At 41.8% G+C, this 22663-nt stretch overlaps 1 protein-coding gene across 2 annotated transcripts in view; it reads right to left on the reverse strand.

Moving 5' to 3' along the window:
* Positions 1 to 22663, reverse strand: part of IARS2 (isoleucyl-tRNA synthetase 2, mitochondrial) — a 54839-nt gene that overhangs the window by 25628 nt on the left and 6548 nt on the right. For both annotated transcript variants that reach the window (XM_015425362.1, XM_015425361.1), the window contains exons 4-12: positions 18199 to 18347; positions 18063 to 18112; positions 17583 to 17692; positions 17402 to 17492; positions 15123 to 15238; positions 14388 to 14557; positions 12867 to 12957; positions 12601 to 12752; positions 11443 to 11603 (exon numbers count right to left, since the gene is read on the reverse strand). In XM_015425362.1, the coding sequence (XP_015280848.1) occupies positions 11443 to 11603; positions 12601 to 12752; positions 12867 to 12957; positions 14388 to 14557; positions 15123 to 15238; positions 17402 to 17492; positions 17583 to 17692; positions 18063 to 18112; positions 18199 to 18347 (1090 nt within the window). The remainder of the gene's footprint in view (positions 1 to 11442; positions 11604 to 12600; positions 12753 to 12866; positions 12958 to 14387; positions 14558 to 15122; positions 15239 to 17401; positions 17493 to 17582; positions 17693 to 18062; positions 18113 to 18198; positions 18348 to 22663) is intronic.

The raw sequence follows: 22663 nt of genomic DNA on the forward strand, positions 1-22663 counted from the left end.
GAGGGGATCTGGAAGGTTGCAAAAACCCTTCAACAAACTTATTTCATTTGCAGTAGTATAGGATCCAGTGCCCAGTTTTATTCTGCAGAAATATTCACTAGGGCTGTTTAATTAGCGGCAAGATTTTGCACAGGCAAAGCTGAGAGGGCTAATAGAGTAACCAATCTGATCTTCCATTGTAACTGCAATTGTACAGTAGCTATTATTTCAATGAGGAAACTTTGCCGATTCCTGCAGTGTCTCTTCAAGCCTTCCGATATGAAGACAGCAAATTCCCAACTCTGTGCAACATGCAAAGCTTTCATGGAAGCCCTAGATTTCACACTGGCAGATGAAAGCCTGGGAAGGGGACTGCAGCTTCCTTTCACAACTCAAAAGGATCTTGGTTGGCTTTCCAATCCCATGATTCTTACCTGGGTGGGAAGGGCGGCTCCGCCACTGTGTTTTATCTGCCACTATGGGATCACTGTGAGAAGAGGCATTCGAGCCTAACATTTATTAAGAGGTATACTGAGCCAACATACTGCATCTCATGAAGAGCATTCTAGCCCAGAAAAGTTTACCCTTTAACAAATCTGTTTAAGTGCCACAAGTCCACTTTCTGGCTTTGCTGCAGCAGGCAAAGGTGGCTGGCTCGCTAGATACTGGACTTCAGCAGTGCAGATAAATAGATATGTGACAACGATATAATGTCAATATCAGATTCCCTGAGAAATCCAAAGGCCAACAGCAATTTAGTACACGTTGTGATAAGATTAGATTGTTATCTTCTTCACTGCACTATTGGGTCAACTTTTGAAAGCTAATAAAAAAACACTGGGAGTTACAGCTTGTTTGGCCATCGGATATGTTCATTATTATTAGTCTTTCAACAGAACAGACAAACCACATCTGGTGGACACCTTTAGTTTTATATGCAGGCTTGCAAATAAAAACTTGCCTATGACAATTAAGAATTTCTTCCATTCAACTAGGCAGGAAAGTTGCTATCTTTTAAAAGAAAGGTTTAAGATACAAACCAGCATAGTTATATGGTTAGGTAAGATATACAAATATTATGGGATACTAACTTTTGTATACTTATATACAACTTTTACAAATATTCTTAAAAATGCAGTTATGCTTAAAACCCCACATTCCCCCTTTTTACTCGTTTCCACAGCTTCAATATTTTCACTAGTGGCCTTTCAGAATTCACTACTGTATGGACTAGAAGATTGTTTCGGAAAACAGTACAAACAACAGTTCAGGAGATCCCCTATCATTTTTGAATAATTATCATTTATGAATAATTATCACCTTAAAAATCTATTATCTGACTCTTAATGCTGAACTGACCCCCCTCCTAAATAAAACTATTAGGCAATTTATTAAAGAAAACAACAAATAAATCTCAGTTCGTGCAGAAATGGGATCCCATTCTAGATTTTCTCAGTAGAGAAGAATTTATACTTGCACCCTGGTCTAAGTTTCAGCAATGGATATGATGCTTTCCCCTCTATACAGTATCAAATTAATGATTAGACAACAAAAATGAAGCTAAATTGTCGGCTGCCCTCTCTTCTTTGCTGTTTTTGCTATCTTTGCTATTCTTGCTATTTTACTTCATGAAATGATTGGTAGATTTATACTATGATGTTAGCAAGTTCATTTAGTATTAACTTTTTACCATAATCAAAACTTCTGTTCTTATGATACGGTTGTTGAACTTCAGATAAAGTTTTTATTAAAAAGGTCATAGGCAGTGTTCCCTCTAAGCGGAGTTAGTGTGAGCTAGCTCACAGTTTTTTAGCCTCCAGCTCACACATTTTTGTCTCTGCTCAGGAAGGATGGCTCCAGAGCAAACTAATTTATGCAGCAGCCAAATCTCCTGCTCACAACTTTAATGCCAATAGCTCACAAAGTAGAATTTTTGCTCATAGGGCTTCATAGCTTAGAGGGAACATTGGTCATAGGCATGCATTTTGCGAGCCGTTAAGTTTCATCTGTATGTTATAATAATTAATTCACTGTAATATTTGTACCTTTGATGTTGATTTTTGTATCTTTGTATGTTATACATTGATAAAACTTTAAATAACCTTATAAATAATAATTAAAAACAACAACAAATGTTTTAGTTAAAACAAAAAATAATAACAGATATTTTAGTTAAAACAACAAATGTGATCTCACTGATTTATTTACTAAGTGGATCAGGAAACAGCTGTTCTTGTAAAAAAAATTGAAAACTAATAATAATTTGGCTACCATAGTTACATATTATTTGATTTCTAAGAAACACATGGTAATTGATATCCTTGCAATTTTTCTCAAAACTGGAGTATATCCCTGTTTAGTTCCTCTTGGAAACCCTCCTATACGTTTTACCAACATGATTATGAATGCGGAGAAGTATTCTTCCCATTTCACCCCAAGGTGAAAGTTCTCTCCACAGTGTACACTCATTGTGCCAGCCCAACACCTTGCTCAAATAACTACTTATCACTCTACAAACGACAAGCTTCAGTTTGAAAATCATAATTCACAGAGTAAGCAATAAGCAGCCCTGTTGTAAAACTTTGCCCTGTATTCATGTGCCATATCGAATAGAACTTGCATTACGTGTCACACTAGCCACAAAAATCCACCAGGCAATGCACACTACCACGACGCCAACCAATCATTTTGAACCCTGATACTGATTACGCCAAAAGCTTATTTAGTGAGAAATCAAGCAGCACCGAGAAGTTTTCCAGGAGGGAAAAGAAACAGTTGGTCGGTATTGCTTCCTTGAGTACAACAATGAGAAATGCCAGGTAATTTCTTTTTTACTTAGGACATTATTTTATCTTTCAAGATATTTAAGTCGAAGGATTTTAGAACTTTACAGAATTTAAGGAATAGTTCAGATACAATAAATTACTGTCTTGGAAGGCGTAGATCACTCAAGATTTGAGCTGGATCCAACCAGCTTTTCTGCATGTGAAAACAAGGAAGAAAGTTTCCCGTTGAGTACCCAAAAAAGGCTATGCCATTTTCAAAAGCCATGATGCACAGAGGCTGTAGGAAGATGGAGAACTGGATGAGAGAGTGAAAAAGCTAGCTGTATCGAATCAATTTTTTAACATTTTACTAAATTAAATAGGGTAAGTTTTAGTAAAACCACTTACACAAATAGATCCTTTAACATGCAGATGGATTAACTCACAAAAGAATTAATTGGAGTACTAGGAAAATAGTTTAAATTGGATTAATTTACGTAAATTGCAAACTTCTGATTAACTGGGTTTGTGGACTAACATGTATTTCTAATCCCTCCATTTCAATTTTTGTTATTGTTCAGTTGCACAGTCAAGTTTAATACATTAGTGAATATTGTGTAGAAGAAATGAAAAGCCAAGCTGCAAATATGCATGTTTCTCATTTTCCAGAGTTTATTCATTTCTGTTGTACATTACTGTTGCCGCTTGTTGAACATTCTGGTTCCTAGCTTTTGACTGCATAAAATTTAAGCAAGACTAATCCTGGTGGCTGCTGCCGCTACTTGTATACCAAGGAAACATACACCTACAATCCCATGATTCCATAAACGAAGACTGTGAATCCACTGATATTTTTAAGAAATGTCTTTGTCTAGTATAACATCTCAATCCTTAATGCAACCAGGAGACATTATACAATTCTTCAACAATAATTTTCATTTCTCCGGAAGTTTAAAGGCTCTTTTGATTTGAAGCAGAAATCTTAGTGCCCCAGTCTCAGTGCCTCTTCCTGGAGGGCACATACTGTTTTTTTGGCAAACTTGCTTATCTTTTAAATCCTCAGTACGTCCCTCTCCAGTAGCTGCTGCTTCCTGTTCCAATTTTTCAGTACTATGCTTGAGGGGTCCAGTGTGTCATTTGAGTTTTGAAGACACACGCATATAGCACTGGACATAAAAATAGGGTGGGTGGATGGAAAGAGACTAGATATTAATGTCTACTTTTCAGGTTAAAAAGGGGTGTTATAAAGACATTAAACATTTTATGGTTTATGAAAGAAATCACTCCAAAGAAGAGTACCGCCTCTTCACCCACAGCCTTGCTTACTGACAGTACCCTGAGAGAAAATAACTTTCTTATTTCTAACTAGCTGCAACGGGACCGCTCATGTACAAGATGGTGGACAGGAAACAGATGCTGTTCAAACAGTGCTGTCAAGTGTAACAGCAACTCCATGTGGACAAGGCAAATTTCCAGTGGAGGTGCTGTTACTTTTGAAGGCCACTGACCAGACTGGAATAGATATTGACTGAAGAACATCTGCCTACCAGGACAAAGTGTAGGAGAACCACGATCAGACTACGATCAGATTCCAGTTATGCCTATTATATACATGTGCTCTAGGGAAAATACTGTTTTTTCATTCCAATGCACTTTCCTTGTCTTATGCAAGCATATAAACATATTATGTGTTCTGTAGAAAAGGCAGCGAAACAACACAGAACCAATCGACATTTCTGTTCAAACTTGAGGTCCAGGGTAATGACCTATGATTTGACAGACTGTGCTTTCTAAGTTTGTCTGTCATTTCTGTAGGCCAATACACTGCATACTTTCATCACTACATTGCATACTTTCACCACTCAGCAAGTTACACAGAAGATCTACGGGGAGGAAATGAACTGGGATGCAAAGAAGATGACCATAGTTCAGACTGAAGGAAATAAATCATTTAAAAATACTTAAGGACACTTCATATTACTCTTCAGTTTTACTGCACATGCCCTCTTATATCCATGTACCATTTACAATAATTTATGAATACTGTAATTAAAATGAACATGAAGCTTCTGATTTACTCGAAAAACAGCCCCTAGCTTAAGGTTGTAAGAGAACCATGACAACTTCGGATCTCTACTTGGGCTTAAGAAACGCAAGAGTTGTTCTACATCAATGTTTCAAATATGGGGCAATTGATCTTTTTGTTGTTTCTTGTGAGCAAACTGTCTTTTTAAAAAACGAATACAGCTATAAATAAACTTATAAAAATACTAACTAAAACAAGTATTTTCAAAAGGAACTCAAACTTGCCATTCAATGTCTTTTTCCTTTCTCACATCTGTGCCTGTAATGCTGGGGCAGGAATTTTATACGAACTCTCAGAAAGGATGATATCGCTTTCAATCTTGATCATATGAATTCAAGAGATCATATGACTACAAGAATTTTTGATTCAGCAGAGACTATAAGTAGCCCCTTCCTGTAATATGTGAAATACATGTTTATAAGCACCATAAAAAGGAAGCACAAACTAAAACAGAGAACCAATCCTTTCTCTGATGTGGAATTTCCCAGCAATTGTACATCAGTTATTTGCAAAACTCAGTCTCAGCACACAATAAAATCTTAAGAGATTCAGCCAAGGGATTGTGCAAGCTTATGTCCTTGGTCTATATGAAGCTGTCATATACTGAGACAGAGCACTGATTAGTCCATCCAGCCCAATACTACCTACCCTGACTGGCAGCAGTCCTCCAAGGTCCCCAGGCAGAGGTCTTTTCTGATCAGAGACCCTGTGCATGTGAAGCATGCGCTCTACCACTAAGCCACTGAGTCCTTAACCCCCCTCTTATTTATTATGTAGATATTTATATCCTGCTTTTCTCCCCAATGGGGACCCAAAGCAACTTACACCAGTCTCCTCTCCTCTGTTTTATTCCCATAACAATCCTGTGAGGTAAGTTAGGCTGAGGGAGAGGGACTAGCCCAAGGTCACCCAATGAGTTCCTATGGTAGAGTGGGTCTCCCAGGTCCTAGCTCAACACTCTGATCACTATACTGGTTTATCAAGAAGTACTATTATATTTCCAAGATAGGTCATAGAGTGCGTGGTTTATAGTTACTGATATTTACACAGCAGAGCTTGGGTCTGTGAGCCACACATTGTACAACCTGCCACCCAGTGAGTTGCCATGGCAGAGCAGGGATTCATGTTCAACACTCTAACCACTACAGCTGAACAAAAACCCCGTTGGCTGCAAATGTGTGTGACTTAAAAAGATTTATATGTTGTCCTCCCTTACCCCCTATGAATCATTGTTAGTCCCTTGTTAATATGTGTAACTGTAAATCGCTCAGAGCTAGCAGCTCTGCAGGATTGAGTGATTAATAAATCGAAATATATTATTATTATTATTATTACACCACACTTGTTCAACTGGAGTTTGATATTCTAGAGGACTATCTATCTTGTAGGAGTAGTCCTCTATCTTGTAGCTCTATCTTGTAGGAGTTTCAATGCACAGTCACATTCACCTTAAACAGAATTAACCCATGCAGTGGTGGAATTTGTGCATGGGAGGGGAAGGCAGAAGGGATGGCATGTATGATTCTACAGATTGCTTCTTAATTTACGTGTAAAGTAGGCCTGTCAAGATTTGCTTGGCCTCGTGAAAGAATTCAAGGCAACAGATGATCCTCCGGCATCCATTATCAGTGGTGCACACCTTGCAAGAATCCCAGCAGGTACTAGATCATTGGAAATCAGTCCAGCAGTAGATCATAATTTACCTTCTGCCTACATTTGCTCTAAAGGACACATCCATTTGCACGTAGTGCAAGCATTCTAGGTTGTCATCCAGAAGACAATGAATTGTAAGGTGGATTAAATCAAAACACTGACAGTTCACATAAGCAAACTAATAAGAGTTTTAAAAAACCCAGAAGAACACTTTTATACTTCATGGATGAAACATGCTTCAAACTCCTTTGACAGGAAGAAGAACTGATTTAAGTTGTCTGGCCACTTTATATCACCAAACTCGAGAGAAAATGACTTGAGGCAGGCTTGGTTCTGGCTTGTTTCCTTTTAGTAATTATTAACTCCTAACTCCCTTCTTTCCTATCAAAGGGGGAGGCATGAAAAAGTCTCTTTCTCATGGTATATATTGTTCTTTTCTTTCTTATCTGGCTTCTTTTTTTCTTTTTCTTTCACTGATATTTTAATATTTTTAAATAGCAGATCAGAGCAAAGCACAAGAAAAAACCTTGTTAAATAAAATAAACTTTACCAAAAATACGAATCCAATTACAGTCCCCAAAGTTTTTAAACAAAGGTAAATGGAAACAAGTGCAAACCAACTGTCATTGATTACTGGCAATTTGAGAACAAATGCAAAACAAATTATGATGGCTTTGCAATACTGCAAATCTGGTTTAATTATACATCAGAATCAAACTCTAACAAACAACACTGGTTTGCTATTTCCTCAAACTTCTCATCCTGCATGGCTCAGTTTTTCCACAAAGATATATCCTGATATTTAGCTGACAACTGAGCCTTACAAGGGACATGATTAGCATCCCACTAGGAGAGTCTTCACTGCTTCTGACACCTTCAGACTTGTGAACATTTTCAGACTTATTTAAGTTGTACTGAGTCCTCTGGGATGTAATAATTCACAATTTCACTGATTCTTTTTGGAACCAGATCCCTTTTACTTTCACAGCTCCACCACAAATTAAAAAAACACCCCTTCTAACTGCACCTTTCTTCCCTCTGTCCAACCTCTTCTGATGAACATAATTAAGTCTGCACCAGTGTTCCCTCTAAGCTGAGTTAGTGTGAGCTAGCTCACAGATTTTTAGCCTTCAGCTCACACATTTTTGTCTTCGCTCAGGAAGGATGGCTCCAGAGCAAACTAATTTATGCAGGAGCCAAATTGCTCGCTCACAACTTTAATGCCAGTAGCTCACAAAGTAGAATTTTTGCTCACAAGACTCCACAGCTTAGAGGAAACATTGGTCTGCACAGTGGTAAACACTGCAGGCTTATGATCTGAAGTCAGGAAGCAAGACGATTAAGGCTGAGCTACATTGGAGCAAACTCCCTAATACTGCCAGTGCCTCCCCCTCCACTTTATTAAGGAAAAAATCACAAACGGACCTCGTCCACCTACAATTAGAAGACAGAACTTCCCAGAGAACTTCTGAGTTTAGAATAACAATCTCACTAAGTACTCCCAACCCCTGAACAGCTACTTTTAGAATTTTCCTTCCCACATTCCTCTGGCATTCTATTTACTCAGTTATCTCTTCCCAAACTGTCACCAATAGTATATCCCACATACCCCTCCCTCCCTGACCAGCATTTTTCATATTTGTTTTAAGAGGGTGTGCTTAAAACTCTCGTATGCTCATGAAGCAGCAGGGTCCTTTTTTTAGCACAACAGAGACTTGTAAGTGGGTAACAGTGAATATTTTGTCCCAAGTTTTACTTTTCTGCACCCATCACATAAATCCTGGACTAAGAGTGCATTCATTTTAAGAGAGTCAACATCAAACATACATAAAAAACCTACCAAAACTTTTAACTAATGCAAAGGGGCCATAAACCGAGGAGAGTCACATTATAATTCTTTTCCATTATAATCCATGTTTTCTTTTTGACTCATTTCCTGCTAATCCTCCCTTCCCTACATCCTCTGCACTACATCTGTCATGGTCAGGGCTGTACAAGTAAAGGCCTAGCAGGCCCAGGGAGCCTGAGCAGCAGTGGGAGGAGGCCAGGCCTACAACTCCCAGAAGTCCCTGAGAGGTTTTGGTGCCAATTTTAGCCAATCACAGAGAAAGGGGACTTATAATAAAAGAGCTGGTTACAGAAAAAGAGCTGTTCTTTCTTCCAAGAGAGCAGAGCCAGAGGGAAGGCTGCTGCTGGGAGAGACCCTCACCATGAGAGGAAGGGTGAGTGGACTCAGGCCCAACTGAGACAGTGAGCTGCAAATCGGCCCTGCAAATCCTTGTGGCTCTCAAGTCTCTGTATTCCCATCTCTCAAGCTAATTCCCTCTTTCTTCCCCAATCTCACAAGAATTCTTTGCTCCCTATTTTCCCTTTTTCTTTTCTGCAGCACCACAGGTCTCTCTGAACCCAAGTCCATCATTTCCTACCTACCATTTTTTCCTCTTCCTACCACACAGGTTCCTCTGCAGCTCCAGCAGACATTCCCCTCATTTATTCTTTTCTTCTGTCTTTATTCTTCTTCTGTTAATTCAGTAGCAGCACACACAGCTGCCACCCTCCCAGCAAATCACACACTCAGGGAGGTGTACATGCAGCTGTGCGTCCATCTGCAACAAGCTGCAAAGACATGGATGAACACTGCCACACTTCTCTGAATGCTGGGAGAGGAGCAGCACTGCAAAAGTAACCACTTGCCATTCATACACCCCTCCCCACTTTTCCTGCAAAGATGTAGGAAGGGACCTGTAACGATGTGTATTTGGAACCCTGCCAGGCGGAACAACTGCATGCTTGATATATAGTATAAATTTATGTGAATTTTATTGCATTTTATTGTTTTATTGTATTTTAACTGTTGTACGCCGCCTTGAGCCAGTTTGCCCGGCAAGGCAGGATATAAATTGAAAGTAATAAATAATAAATAAATTTATTCCAATCCCATCTGCCAGAGAACCAAATCACACGATAGGCAGAAGGAAATTGTTCTTGCTACTAATAAGCCTCAATTACGAAAGGGACTACAACTACAAAGTCACTAGCAGAAGGTGCAAGAAGTCTAGATTTCTAAACACGTACAGTAAAAGTTTTGTTATCCAACACTCATGGGGAATCGGGGTTTCAGGTTAACGAAATATACCAGACGCTCAAGCCTATTGCTCTGCCCTGCCCCCTACCAAAAAAGATCCACAGTGAATATCATGATGACAGCTCCCAGACTTGGCGGGACCCTTCTTCTTCCCCTTGAGCCACATAACCTTCCTATGCAGCAGGCAGACAAGCATGCCAGGTGCCCAGGAGCGTTCTGGATGATCAAGTGTCGAACAACAAAACCTCAGCTACATCAAGACAATGTTCAAGAAAAGCTTAGTACACATTTCCATTAAGAAGTGCTTTGAGGAAGTAAGATGGACTCTTAAAAATTGTTGCTTATGTACGAAAGCAGTTTGTCTTCATCATAATGGGCTTTTAGCATGGCCCATCCTTCCCTCCATGAAAACTGGCAGGGACATGACTAGCAGAGAGATAATGAGGCTTTCTGTACAGAGTATCTAGCTCCTGGGGTGTGTGTGTCTAATATCTACTGTATTAGAAGAGATTTTGGATTCTGACCAGGCTCTGCCTAGCAGTGTTGTAAAGAAAAGGGAGAACGAGCACTGGGCCTGAGCAGGGTTGCCTGCTTTTCATTCCAAAGATGGCAAGTGAACTACTCCGGGCCCCTGGCCAAATGACAGCCATGAACAAGCTTGGTTCTTCTACAGCCAAACTCTTTTATCCAGTGATGCAAACTGGTCTATGAACCTTTACTTTCTTCACCATATTCAGCAAAATACCAGTAGTTTCTTATACACTGTTCCATGGGGTCTTTGCTCCTTCACAAATACCAACTAATATGAGTAAGAAATAGGGAGGAGGGGGAGGAGGGGGGGAGGAGAGTTGGTTTTATACCCTTCATTATCCAAAGGGGTCTTGGAGCGGCTTAGAATCACCTTCCCTTCCTCTCCCCACAACAGACACCCTGTGAGGTAGGTGGGGCTGAGAGAGCTCTGAGGGAACTGTGACTGACCCAAGGTCATCCATCTGGCTTCATGCAGAGGAGTGGGGAATTAAACCCAGTTCGCCAGATTAGAGTCCTACCGCTCTTAATCACGACACCACACTGGCTCTACTACTCAGATTGGACTGGACCGACTTCCATTCTCAACATTTGGAGTCATCAGGTATATCCTGTGCCCCACTAACATGCTCAAGTCTACTCCTCTGCCATATTAGTAAAGGGTAAACCCTCACCTTCTGTGGAGAAAAATAAAGGCTTACTCACACTGCTTCTGAGAGGCAACATCTGGCTTCCATTTCTGACCCTGGATAGCCCAGCTGATAGTCCTCCACAAACATTCTGTAGTGAGACTGCAAAGTGTACATGTGTACAATGATGGACACTTGTTTATTTTATATAACTAATGATTTGCTTGTGGTCCCCTTCTTAATCACACCGTGAAGGGTTTGCATAAAAGCCCCAATCCTGTGGCCAGCTGTGTGTGCACAAACTTCAATATGCATGCCAACTTTGCACCACAAGAGCTCCCCCCTTCACTTCAGTATCAAAAGCAGCTGTTTACATGCATCCCATCCCATGCAGACCCAAACATAAATATAAGAGGACAACAGGCTCGTTTCGACCAAGCTCCTGAAGGATAAGGACTTGGACACAGCATACTGTCACTTTGGCTGCAGCATCCCCTGAGTGAATTCTTATGCAAATATGCATACTGGTGAAGCAAACATAGAAATGCTATTAACTACATGGTTTCCCCACAGCACCTATCACAAGGACAATGACAGTCAGGGCCAAAGCATGTTGGGGCTTTGAAGGATTCCCTTTGCTAATTGTTGCTGTATGCAAAAACCCCAAACCAAACCACACTACATTTTGAAATAACGAAATTCCTATAAAATACATACCTGTTGATTAAGGGTTCACCTGTTGTCTTATGGTAAAAAACTGGGATGGGAACTCCCCAGCGCCTCTGTCTGGATATACACCAATACGTTCTTCTGTCCAGCATTTCTAGCATTCTATTCATCCCTGAAGCTGGGACACATTTAACTTTTTTTAGCGCCTCCTGTAAAACAGCCAGAAAAAGCCTTAAAGTTCAACAAAAGGTCACATGTCAAAGAGAGGCAAAGGCAGTATTTCCCCGCAAAAGAGCATGTCTTTCCATTTGGGAAGTCTCTCACAATTTGAACAAAAAACCCTCACAGCTGTGTTTCTGAAATAAATACTCTGCATTTAGAAGTTCAGTTTACATTCATAGGTGCTGTGGGTACAGCAACCTTAAAGCCCAATACTCCACATGATCCAAATGTGTACCTTATGAGCTGCGCAAGTACATCTAGAAATCTGTTCTAGGTGATTCTAAATTCCTTCTTAAACAGTCTGCCAAACAATAGCTACCATACATTTCAAGATGCCAGGGGAATGCACTAAGGATGCCAGCCTCCAGGCGGTACCTGGGGATACTCCGGAATTACAGCTCATCTCCAGACTACAAAGATCAGTTTCCATGGAGAAAATGGATGCTTTGGAAGTTGGACTCTATGGCCATTGTACCCCAACTGAGGCCCCTGTCCTTCTCAGGCTCTACCCCCAAATTTCCAAGAGTTCCCCAACCTGGATCTGGCATCCCTCCCCCCCCAGCTGGTGGCTGAGGCGGGTCTGGCAACCCTACTGGACACTGTGCACTTTCTTGGGTGGGGTCCCAAGATCTGGGGTTGTTTCTTATGTCATCTATTTCTGTCCCCATGCTACCAAAAAGCATGGGACGTGATGGGAAGGGGGGGCTTTATCTTGAGTGGGAAATCCACAGAAATCCTGCTATCCTTTGAATGTGCAGAAATGCCTTAGAATCTAACCCACTGCCTTTATATATCCTACAGGGGTTCTCACCTGGAGGTCACCTACTAACATTCAGAACCAGGTGAAAACATTTTGAATAGTGAAAATTATATCTGATAATTTAGCAAGAATGAAAGGTTTGGAGAGTCTGATGAAAACATTGTGAATAGTGAAAATTATGTCTGATTAGCAAGAATGAAAGGTTTGGAGAGTCTGTCTAGTACCTGAGCAGCAGTCTTGAGATTTGCTGTGTTAATGAACCACTGCTTGCTGGCACGAATAATCACTGGTTTTTTAGTCCTCCAGTCATATGGGTAGCTGTGGGTGAATTTCTCTTCTTTCAATAAATTCTTAGCTGCCTGAAGCATCTGAATGACTGTGGAAAGCCATAGAAAGATCACTGGTGAAGTTCAAATGCCACAGCCTAGCACAACAGGAGATTAGCTCTGCTAAGTCCTATTTTACTTTCAGATAGAAATCATATACAGACCCATTTCATTTCCTTCTTCAAGAACAGCTTTGTTTTGAAGCTCTGAACCTGCAGCCTCTGTGAAAAGTCCACCTTCATCTACCAGACAATCCTAGAAGAACATTAGTTGAGGTTATATTTAAAACTTGAGAATGTTTTATCAGACATGTTTTACAAGGATACGATCAAAGACAGCTGAATTAGAAAGTTCCTGGTTCAACTTCTGCTTCTGTAAAGAACTCACTAGGTGACCTTACATGAGCAACTCTCTCTTAAACCAGCCCCCATTCTGCAATATGAGGAAGAAGACTGACCTAAATAGGGCTTATTGTAAGGATTGCTATAAGGCAATTTATGCTGTATGCTTTGCACATCTGAAAGAAACATTTGTCTACATATCTCTAATAGCTAAGGAACTTCCGATATGCAAATCCATTCAACATGTCCAGCCACAGCTACACTACAGGCTTCTACAAAAACTAGAGAAACTCCCAGGTTTGGGGGGTTTAACTTAATTTAAGAAACCTCCCACCACCACCACCACCAAAGTTCAAAAACATTTGGGCTAGCAACCCAAACTGGAACTCACAAGCACAGCAGCAACAGCCACCAGGAACAGGGGAAGTTGGAGCCGTTTCTGGCTTGCTTCCCCTATGCTCATTTCAAGTGAGCAGGAAGAAGTGGGAAGGCAAGCCAGAGATAGAGGCAGAAAGATGTTGAGGATGGAGAAATGAGATTTCCCATGAGAAGTCCTCACAAAATCATCATCATCTCTCCATCTCTCTAAAGTGAGGCTCAAGATACTGGCATGTATCGTACCACTTCACTGAGCAAAATCTGCAGTCCTTTCTCCAGCCTAAGGAGTTTTCTGTTGGAGGAAAAGTACTACCAAGAATCTGCTGACAGCTGACTACAGATGGCAAAAGGATTCAGAAAAGGAGTTTATCCAAAGACAATAAGCTGTATTTACTTGAGGATTCACAACACTTGATTGGATAGCTTTCAGGACAGAATTAGGCTGTTCTCTTGGTACACAAGTGCCTTACTTTCCTGAGCAATCCTGTGAACAGAACTCCAGGGCCAAACTACACATGATGCTGGAAGGAAGTCCGTGAGTGGATCTCCCAATGTATATTCAAGCTCGGGGCAAGGGGGTGGACTTTGGACTGGGACATGTGTGCAAGTAGCTCTTTCCATCTGCACCCCTCCCTCAGCTGCTAAAAGATCTAATATGGGGGGGAGGCACAATTCTAATGCCTGTCCTCTCCCCACCTCCCCAATTAGCTATAACTAGAGAATCAGACTTCTCTTGCGAATTGACAGAGGAGGGGGAGATCACTTCTCTCCCAGACAAGATCCAACACAGAATAACAAGTGATTATACAAATGTTTCACAAGTTATTAGCCACTCTCAGGAGGGCTAAAAAATTGACATTAATAGCTTCCACTCTGTCTCGCTCTAACTATAAATGTTTGACATCAAGAATATTTGAGAAAGAAAAACACAGATTAAAAAAAACCAAGCAAGCAAAACCACAGTACCATGGGAAGTTGGTGGAGAGAAGCTACACTGTAATCTTCCATACCATGAGCTGGGGCTGTATGAACTAATCCCGTTCCTTTTGACATGGTCACATGATCTGCAGGTAAAAGTGGGGACTGTTTTCCAGGAATTGTAGGATGTGAACATGTGCCACTTTCCAAATCTACCCCTGAATTTGAAAAAAGAAAACAAAAAAGACAGAAGTAGAAACATAAGAATCAAATCTGACGTGATGGAAATTGAACTCTGGTCACATTTTAAAGTAAGATTGTAGCCAAGATGGAGGCCCCGTCACTGTCCACAAGTCTTCAGCCCCTCTGCCAGACACTTGAAAAGGCTGGTTTGTAACACAAAACAAACAAACAAAAAATAAACCAAAGAGATCCATGCCATATTTCAGGAGTACTTCCTCTGAGTGAACAATCAGATGAGTAACTGAAGCTACCAAAGTCTATAAATTTTAAAAAACCACTCAGTAAATTTCTATCATGAAAAGCAAAATCAACAGCACCAATGAGAAAAGACACCCAAGGATGACCTCAAAGGCCCCTCCCAAAGTAGAATGACTGGGCTTATCTACTGAGACTAATTACCCTTCAACAAAATGTACTAAAAAAAGATCTCAGAATGCAAGCACTGCTCACCAGTTAGTCAGCCAATGATAATACACTCGACCAGTGTTTATAAATACAAGCATTTAAGGTTTCTTAAATTCAGAGTATTAAAGCATCTACCTTTACATGTTGAAATCACATCAAACTCCGTATCCAAAATGGCAGCTGTAGACTGAACTCTGTCTGCAGCCACAATAAAGCGCTCCCCGGTATCTGTGCACTTCACAATCGAATACCTACAAGTTTATGCACATATACATATTAATATGTCACAATACCATGAAATCACTACACAGATAAACCCAAATGAACACAGCCAACTTATGACAACTCCTCATGGGGTTTCCAAGGCAAGAGACGTTCAGAGGTGCTTTGCCGTTGTGAGCCTCTGCAGAGTGATCCTGGGCTTCCTTGGTGGTCTCCCATCCAAATACTGACCAGGGCTGACCCTGCTTAGCTTCCGAGATCTAATGAAATCAGGTTCCCTTATCCCGTGACAATTCACAGGACACAGCAGTGCTGACAAGAAACTTTCTGTCACACAGTGGGAAGCATCAATTCCATTTCACTGCATTTTCATAGGACTTGTCGTTGTAATCAGAGTCAAAAAGAAGAAAAGCCCATTTTGTGAGGATTATTTTTAAGAAATCCGCACAAAATTTAATTATGCTAGCTTGTCTAGGTACCTTGAAAAATCTGCCAGTCAGTGACAACATTTAACAACAGCCTGAATGGGTCAGAGTAAAGGTTAGCCATACCTGTCTCCACTCGCCAACAGTGACAAACTTAAGTGAGATTTGGTATGTGGAAACAAAGTAATAGGACACATTTAATAGTTTGAAGAGAACAACTTTGAACTACCTTCCATGAATTGGTCCACTCCCTTTCAAAACCTAGTACTAAATCAACCCATTCCACGTTAGCGTGGGGGAAAATACTAGATAAAATGCACTGACTGCTCTTCAGTTCTACTAATATTTGCTTTATCTGCATTGTTTTGCTTAGGTGCAACGTACTTATAATTAGTAGAAACTAGAAATTAAGCAAAGCCAACAAAGTGATGATTTCCCTTCTGTTTATTAGTAGCTATCTGTGCCAAATGTCACAACTTTTTAAATTCAAGGGTACCGAGAAATAAAGTAGATTGAGAATTTGGCAGTGGAGCTAGTGGCAGAGCTGAGAGGAAACCATAAACATGCAAATGTGGTATATCCATATCTACAATCTCATCCTATTTTTTAATATATTACTGTAAGCATTCCATTAAATGGAAATGAGAGTTAAAATTAATACACTAAGAACTTTGGGTTCTTGTATTTAAGAACTTTGGGTTTTTGTATTTAAGAAGAGAGCAAAAATATTCCAAAGGAATGAAGGCAGACAGGAACAGAATTTATTGTACAGTGGTTACAAAAAAAGGGAAGTACACACAGGAAAGAAAACATGCAAGTTTCCTTTTTGGATCTGTAGCATTCTGCGCTCCTCAGATCAACATCTACTGGTGATCCTCAGCCTAAAGGATGTCTGCTTAGCCTTGAACGAGGCCTTGAAAAGGCTCTGGCTCCTGCCTGGTGGAACAGCCTTCCAATTGAGATCAGAGCAGAATACAACTATTCTCCAGGACCTGTAAAACAGAGCTGTTCCGCCAGCCCTTTGGTTGAGGCAGCGGACACCATATGAGACTGGCCCTCCTGCCTTACCCACTCATTATATTTACTGTGCTATGCACAGGTACTCTCATATGAATTGGTGGGAATTTGTGCACTTGCAAAAACTAGTACATCCGGGCACCCATACAGAAGTTAAAGTCTCTGAAAGTATTTAAATTGGATTATCGACATCTGCTGAGTTATGGATAGAGCTGAATTTTAATTTTTACGGTATTATGTTTTATTTTTTTAAATTGTTATAATCATATGCTGTGAGCAGGATATAAATCAAATCCTCCCTATATTATAAAGCAGTAAGACGCAAACTGCACGCAATGCACCCCTACAGTGTTTGGACGGCTCGCCTGCCCGTCAACAGCTTGGCCACGTCCCATTGGCCACGTCGTTTGAGTCCCGCCGTGCACGCGGCTTCCCGTGGCCTGTGGAGGATTTGGAGGACACCCGCAGCCGCCTGGCTCGGTGAGGAGAGGGGGAGGGGGAGGGGGCGAGAGCCGAGCAGAGGAGAGGCGCGAGTCGAACCGCGGCCGCCTGGATCGAGCCCTAAATCACAATGTTTTCAAATTACTCATACACAGCCTGACACACACTTTCCTGGATGTAAACACTGGGACAAGTATCACACATGACTAGTTCACAGCACTACTATTTGCACCATGTCACTGCAAATGGTACAAACGGATTTCAAGTTGTTCCAGTACCAGAGATAAATCAAAGCAACTAATTACATACTCTGAATTTGGCATGTAACAGACAGCTTGATTGGCTGGAATAGTCCAGGGTTGCGTGGTCCAGATGATCAGACTCACAGGCGGCATTCCATCTACGGATGGAAACACACTCCATTAGGCCATCTTTTTGAAAAACCAAAATAAAATGAACACACGTACTGAATTGGGAACACAATCCATACCTATCAGAGAAGCCAATTTGGGTGGTGGTTTCAACAAGGGAAATCTGACATAAACAGAACGGCTAATGTGCTGCTGGTTGTATTCAAGCTCCGCTTCAGCCAGGGCTGTACTGGATAGAGGACAAGCACATAAGAGGGCGGCTCAAATATCTTCCTTCCAGTAGCACCTTGCCAAGGGGTACTACTTGAGGCCTTTCCCCTGCCTTCGCCTATGGCAGCTAACACTTCTTTCTCCTCTCATTCCCACAGCCATCTTTTTTTAACAAAAGAAAAGACAGGCTTGCATGCCCAGTAAGACTTCACAAGCTCTTACGATGCATCTTGCAACACTGTATTTAAAGACACCTGGGGGAGGCGTGTTAAGCTGCTCAGGCACAATACCAAAGTGACACCCACCACCCCCAAACTCTGCCACCCAGCCCTGCTCCCGCCCCTTCCCGAATTATATCAGAGGATTAAAAAAACAAGACTGGTACTTACTTTGTTGAAGGAGACCAAAACACTGGTTTATAATCTTGATAAATATCACCCTAAAGGAAGAGAAAGAGTTGAAACCGTCCATACTGACTGGTTTTCTGAAAGCTGAGATTCTGTTACATACCAAGTGTTAACCTACCTTATCATACATCTGGTGAAAAATACTCAGCTGTTTTGCTTCATATTTTTTATCAAACGTGTAGTAGCTATTCTCCCAATCTGCCATCACACCCCAGCGAATGAAGGCTGATTTCTGTTTTTCAATCACCTTTTGTGCAAATTCTTTGGCTGAAAAGGGAAAACATGTAGATAATAGCAATTTGGCCAGGGCAGGAAACTGTTACTGGCTTAATTATCAGTCTTCGCTGACAAAAAATAAAATCAGCTGTACAAAATGAATGAACCAAGTTTGCAGCAATGGAGAAGTTTAATCTATTTCTCAACACACCTCCATACTATTCTCCTGAGAAAAGAGCAAAAGTCCAGTAGCACCTTAAAGACTTAACAAAATTTGTGGCAGTGGATGAACTTTCGTGAGTTACTGCCAGTGGCCTGCTTTGTTGTATGGGGAAATTAGCTATGCAGCAGGAGAGACCAGAGGGATACAAGGATTGTACACCAATTGTATACCAAGGTCCAGTACAGTAGGAAGACTCCAGATATGAAGAGTAAATTAAGTAGATTTTATTAAAGAAGAAGAAGAAGAGATTGGATTTATACCCCACCCTTCACTTGGAGTCTCAGAGCGGCTTACAAACTCCTTTCCCTTCCCCTCCCCACAACAGACACCCTGTGAGGTAGGTGGGGCTGAGAGAACTCTGACACAAACTGCTCTTTTTAAAGGACAGCTGTGCCAGAGCTTGTGACTGACCCAAGGTCACATCAGCAGGTGCAAGTGGAGGAGTGGGGAATCAAACCCGGTTCTCCCAGATTAGAGTCCGCACACTTAACCACTACACCAAACTGGCTCTCTATATGTAATTTCCCTAATTACAAAAACAGTAAGCATTGAAAAAGAGCAAGGTATACAGAACTAAGGAAGCAGAGGTGATGGATAGTGAATAGAGGGGTCAGTTATGGGGTGATACGACCTGTCCAGACATGCAGGGGTCCATGGAGATGGGATCATGGCCCAAATAAAAGTTTGGGGGTAGACCGCCAGTTGGCATGAGGGCAGAGGCACACCCTCTGAGGCCATGTGCGTGGACGGATATAGAAACTGGAAAACAATGCAGATCGAGGGGCTTGTCCCAGATGAAGACAAAAGATTACCTGGGCCAATGAGGAGTCCTGGGGGTGCGGCTTCAGAAGGAGCCAGACCTAGGTGTGACCAATGTAGTTCCAGAGGAGCAGAGTCTGGATTCACAATAGCTCTGATGGGATTAGCCAGGTGCAGGGTGACTGTACAGAAGGTGGTTGAATGGATTTGATTATCACTAATGGTTCTGCCAACATTGACTGAATAGGTTCCCAAGTTTACACAAAAGGTGGGAGATGGTTTCCTGACTGGCGTCAGGAAGGATTGCTAAATATTTGAATGTATGATTGGTATCCTGAGGGAAGGAGCACAAAGGACAGTTGTGAAGACAAAGGATTCTCACAGATATAGGTGAACACAAAAGGGCTGGGTGAAGTTCTGGAGATGGAAGGGCTACTAAATAGCCTTTAGAAATGTAGATACTTTACCTGGTGGAACTGCCATTGTTTCATATGCATACCTTTCTGGGAGGTGGGGGGGGGGGAGAAAACTGGAGGTTTTGCTCTGAGGTCTGCCTCATGCCACCTGGAAATGGAAGCCCTTTTTCCCAGTGCTGTAGCTAGCTCTGTGTTTCAGGCCAGGCGTGCCTTCCTTGGTCTGAGTTTGTGGGTCTCTGGTTCGGGTTAAGAAGTGGGGTGCCCCTGCTATTGGAGCTACCCTAGAGTAAGGCAGCACCTCTGAGCTACACAGTGATTCATGCCACAAATGTTAGTCTTTAAGGTGCTACTGGACTCTTGCTCTTTTCTACTGCTACAGACAAGACTAACATGGCTACCCATCCTGATTTCCCTGAGAGAAACTGGTGCATACCTAAGCCACTATAAACTCTGGTATAAAAAGGCAACTTGATTTGTGTTGTTATTTAATTAAAGCACTATTTGTTAGCAAGGGCAGAAGTAAGCACTGCTGCCTCTATGCCTCCTGCAGTCCGGAGCAAACCTACCAGTGTAGGGTACAAGCCAAATATTCACTGACTCATTCAAATTTATACAAAAAGTACTTTAGTTTGTTAAAAATTATAATGACAATTATTATGGGAAGGGATGTGGCTCAGTGGCAGAGCCTCTGCTTTGCATGCAGAAGGTCCCAGGTTCAATCCTCGACATCTCCAGTTAAAAGGACGAAGCAGTAGGTTATGTGCAAGACTTCTGCCTGAGGCCCTAGAGAGCTGCTGCCAGTCTGAGTAAACAATATGACTTTGATGGACCAAGGGTCTGATTCAGTATAAGGCAGTTTCATGTGTGACAGTTTTAAAGAGAAATCTATTGTTTTTTTAAAAACATAAGACCTGACATGACTCATACTTTTTTCTGACTGTTGAAATGCCTACTGTGACAACCTCCTATTGGGGAGGACTAGGTTTCTCTTTAAATTGTACTGGGTGTTTATAAAATAGGTAGTTCCGGCTGCCACCAGGAATTTTCTAAATTCCAAATCCACTCTCAGCTTCTTATGTTGGTATTGTGACCCAGGGTCTAGGCTTTCAAGCACCTCTGTGGTCCTGAGGAATAATTGATATGACTTCTGAGATTAACTTAAATAAAAGAGGATTTATTGAAAGGGGAACAAAATAAGGGGTTGGTTATTATGTAACTGGTTGGGAATAAAGTTCCTGTAAATGAGCTTGTCAACTGTATCACTTTAATACACATATACTGATCCTTCTCAGATCCCACACAGATTCTTTCACCTCTCCCACTGACTGAATTTCCACTGAACAACCTCAACTGCTTTTTTTCAACTGTCTCTCCTAACTCTCTTTCATGCATAACTTTCATAACTGACACTCACACAGATCCACTTCAAAAACTGCTCCCACAGAGACTTCCAGCTAATGGCGACACACTAACAGACGGCTCTCCTGGACCTCCATGGAGATGATCTGTGCGCCTGTGGTGAGGAGGGGGCTCGATTGTTCGTTGCCCCCCCCATGGAGCATGTGCGAAAGGCTCCTTGCCATGGGGCTCTTGAGGGGTAGCCTCTTCCACAGCAAGATGCTGCGGAATTCAGGCACTCCTCCGCCCCGATGGTCCTGCCGCGGTTGCGTCCGTACGGATTCAGAGCCGCCGGCCGGGACAAGCGTTGGAGATCGGGCGATTTAACCGCAATTGAGTGAGGTCCCTGGACCAACAATGAACAGCGAGTCAAGTTAAAAAGAGATGGCGAAAAACTAAGAGAAAGCCCGCCCTGGGAACGGCGAGCCGAGCGAGCCGGGGAGGCTTGAGTCCTCGGATGGAAGACTCTACAGAGCTATCCAAAATGCTAGCAGAAACCATGTGCCCTCTGCTGGACCAAATGACCAACGTTAACCAGCAGCTAACTGTACTAAATCAAAACCTGGCAACTCAGCCGCTCCAACTAGCGGAAATTACAAAAACAATGGAGCAAACAGTTGAGAAAGTCAAGGAAGTGGACACAAAGACCAAAAAAGTCAAGAAAAAGGTACAAATGCTGGAAAAGAAACAAACTTCAGGTGAATTTCAAATTTTGCAGCTGCAAATGGAGAGAGCTAACCTAGTCCTCCGATTCCAAGGGGTCCCTGAGACAAAAGGAGAGAATCTAAAAGAACTTTTGAGTGAAGCATTAGCTCCAGTTACAGATTTAAAAGCGGAATACTTGATAAGTGAAATGGATGTGGTTTACAGATCCTATTCCAACTATATCAAGAAAAATAATCTGCCTGGAGAGATTGTGGTTAGATTCTCGAAGAGACATGTCAGGGACTTAATACTCAAAACAACTACAGGATACCCCTGAAAATGGGAGGGAATAACATCAGAATTATAAAGGATATCCCATCTGAAATCAGGAAGAAGAGGAAGAAGTACAAAAACTTAATAGCAATCCTGCAAACGAACAGCATTACGTACAGATGGTTGGTACTCGAAGACGTCACCTTTAAAATTAAGGACAAAAAAGAAAAGATTGACTCTGTCTTCAAAGCACATGAGTTCCTGAGATTGCAATTGGGAGAGCCAGGAGAGGTTGGTGGGGAAGAAGAACACAGTAAATCCAGTGATGATATGGACTCTGTGGCTTCAGATGAGGACTCTGTGTTACCCGGACCGGAACCGGTTCTGGGAGCCCAAACCAACTCTCCCTACAGCGGATGGGCGGTGCGTGAGTTAAAAACCCGTGTATACAGAGGGCGGATCTGGCGCTTTAAAACACTCGCTATTTCCCAGGAAGATAGACAACACACACTGGCTCTTACAAATAGTTGTTGTCTTTTACTATAAAAAGGTAAAGGTAAAGGTTCCCTTGCTCGAAAGCCAGTCGAATCCGACTCTAGGGTTGCGGTGTTCATCTCCGTTTCAAAGCCGAAGAGCCAGCACTGTCCGAAGAC

The sequence above is a fragment of the Gekko japonicus genome, unplaced genomic scaffold, assembly GCF_001447785.1.
Source record: "Gekko japonicus isolate JY-2015 unplaced genomic scaffold, Gekko_japonicus_V1.1 scaffold153, whole genome shotgun sequence".
Classification (NCBI taxonomy): domain Eukaryota; kingdom Metazoa; phylum Chordata; class Lepidosauria; order Squamata; family Gekkonidae; genus Gekko; species Gekko japonicus.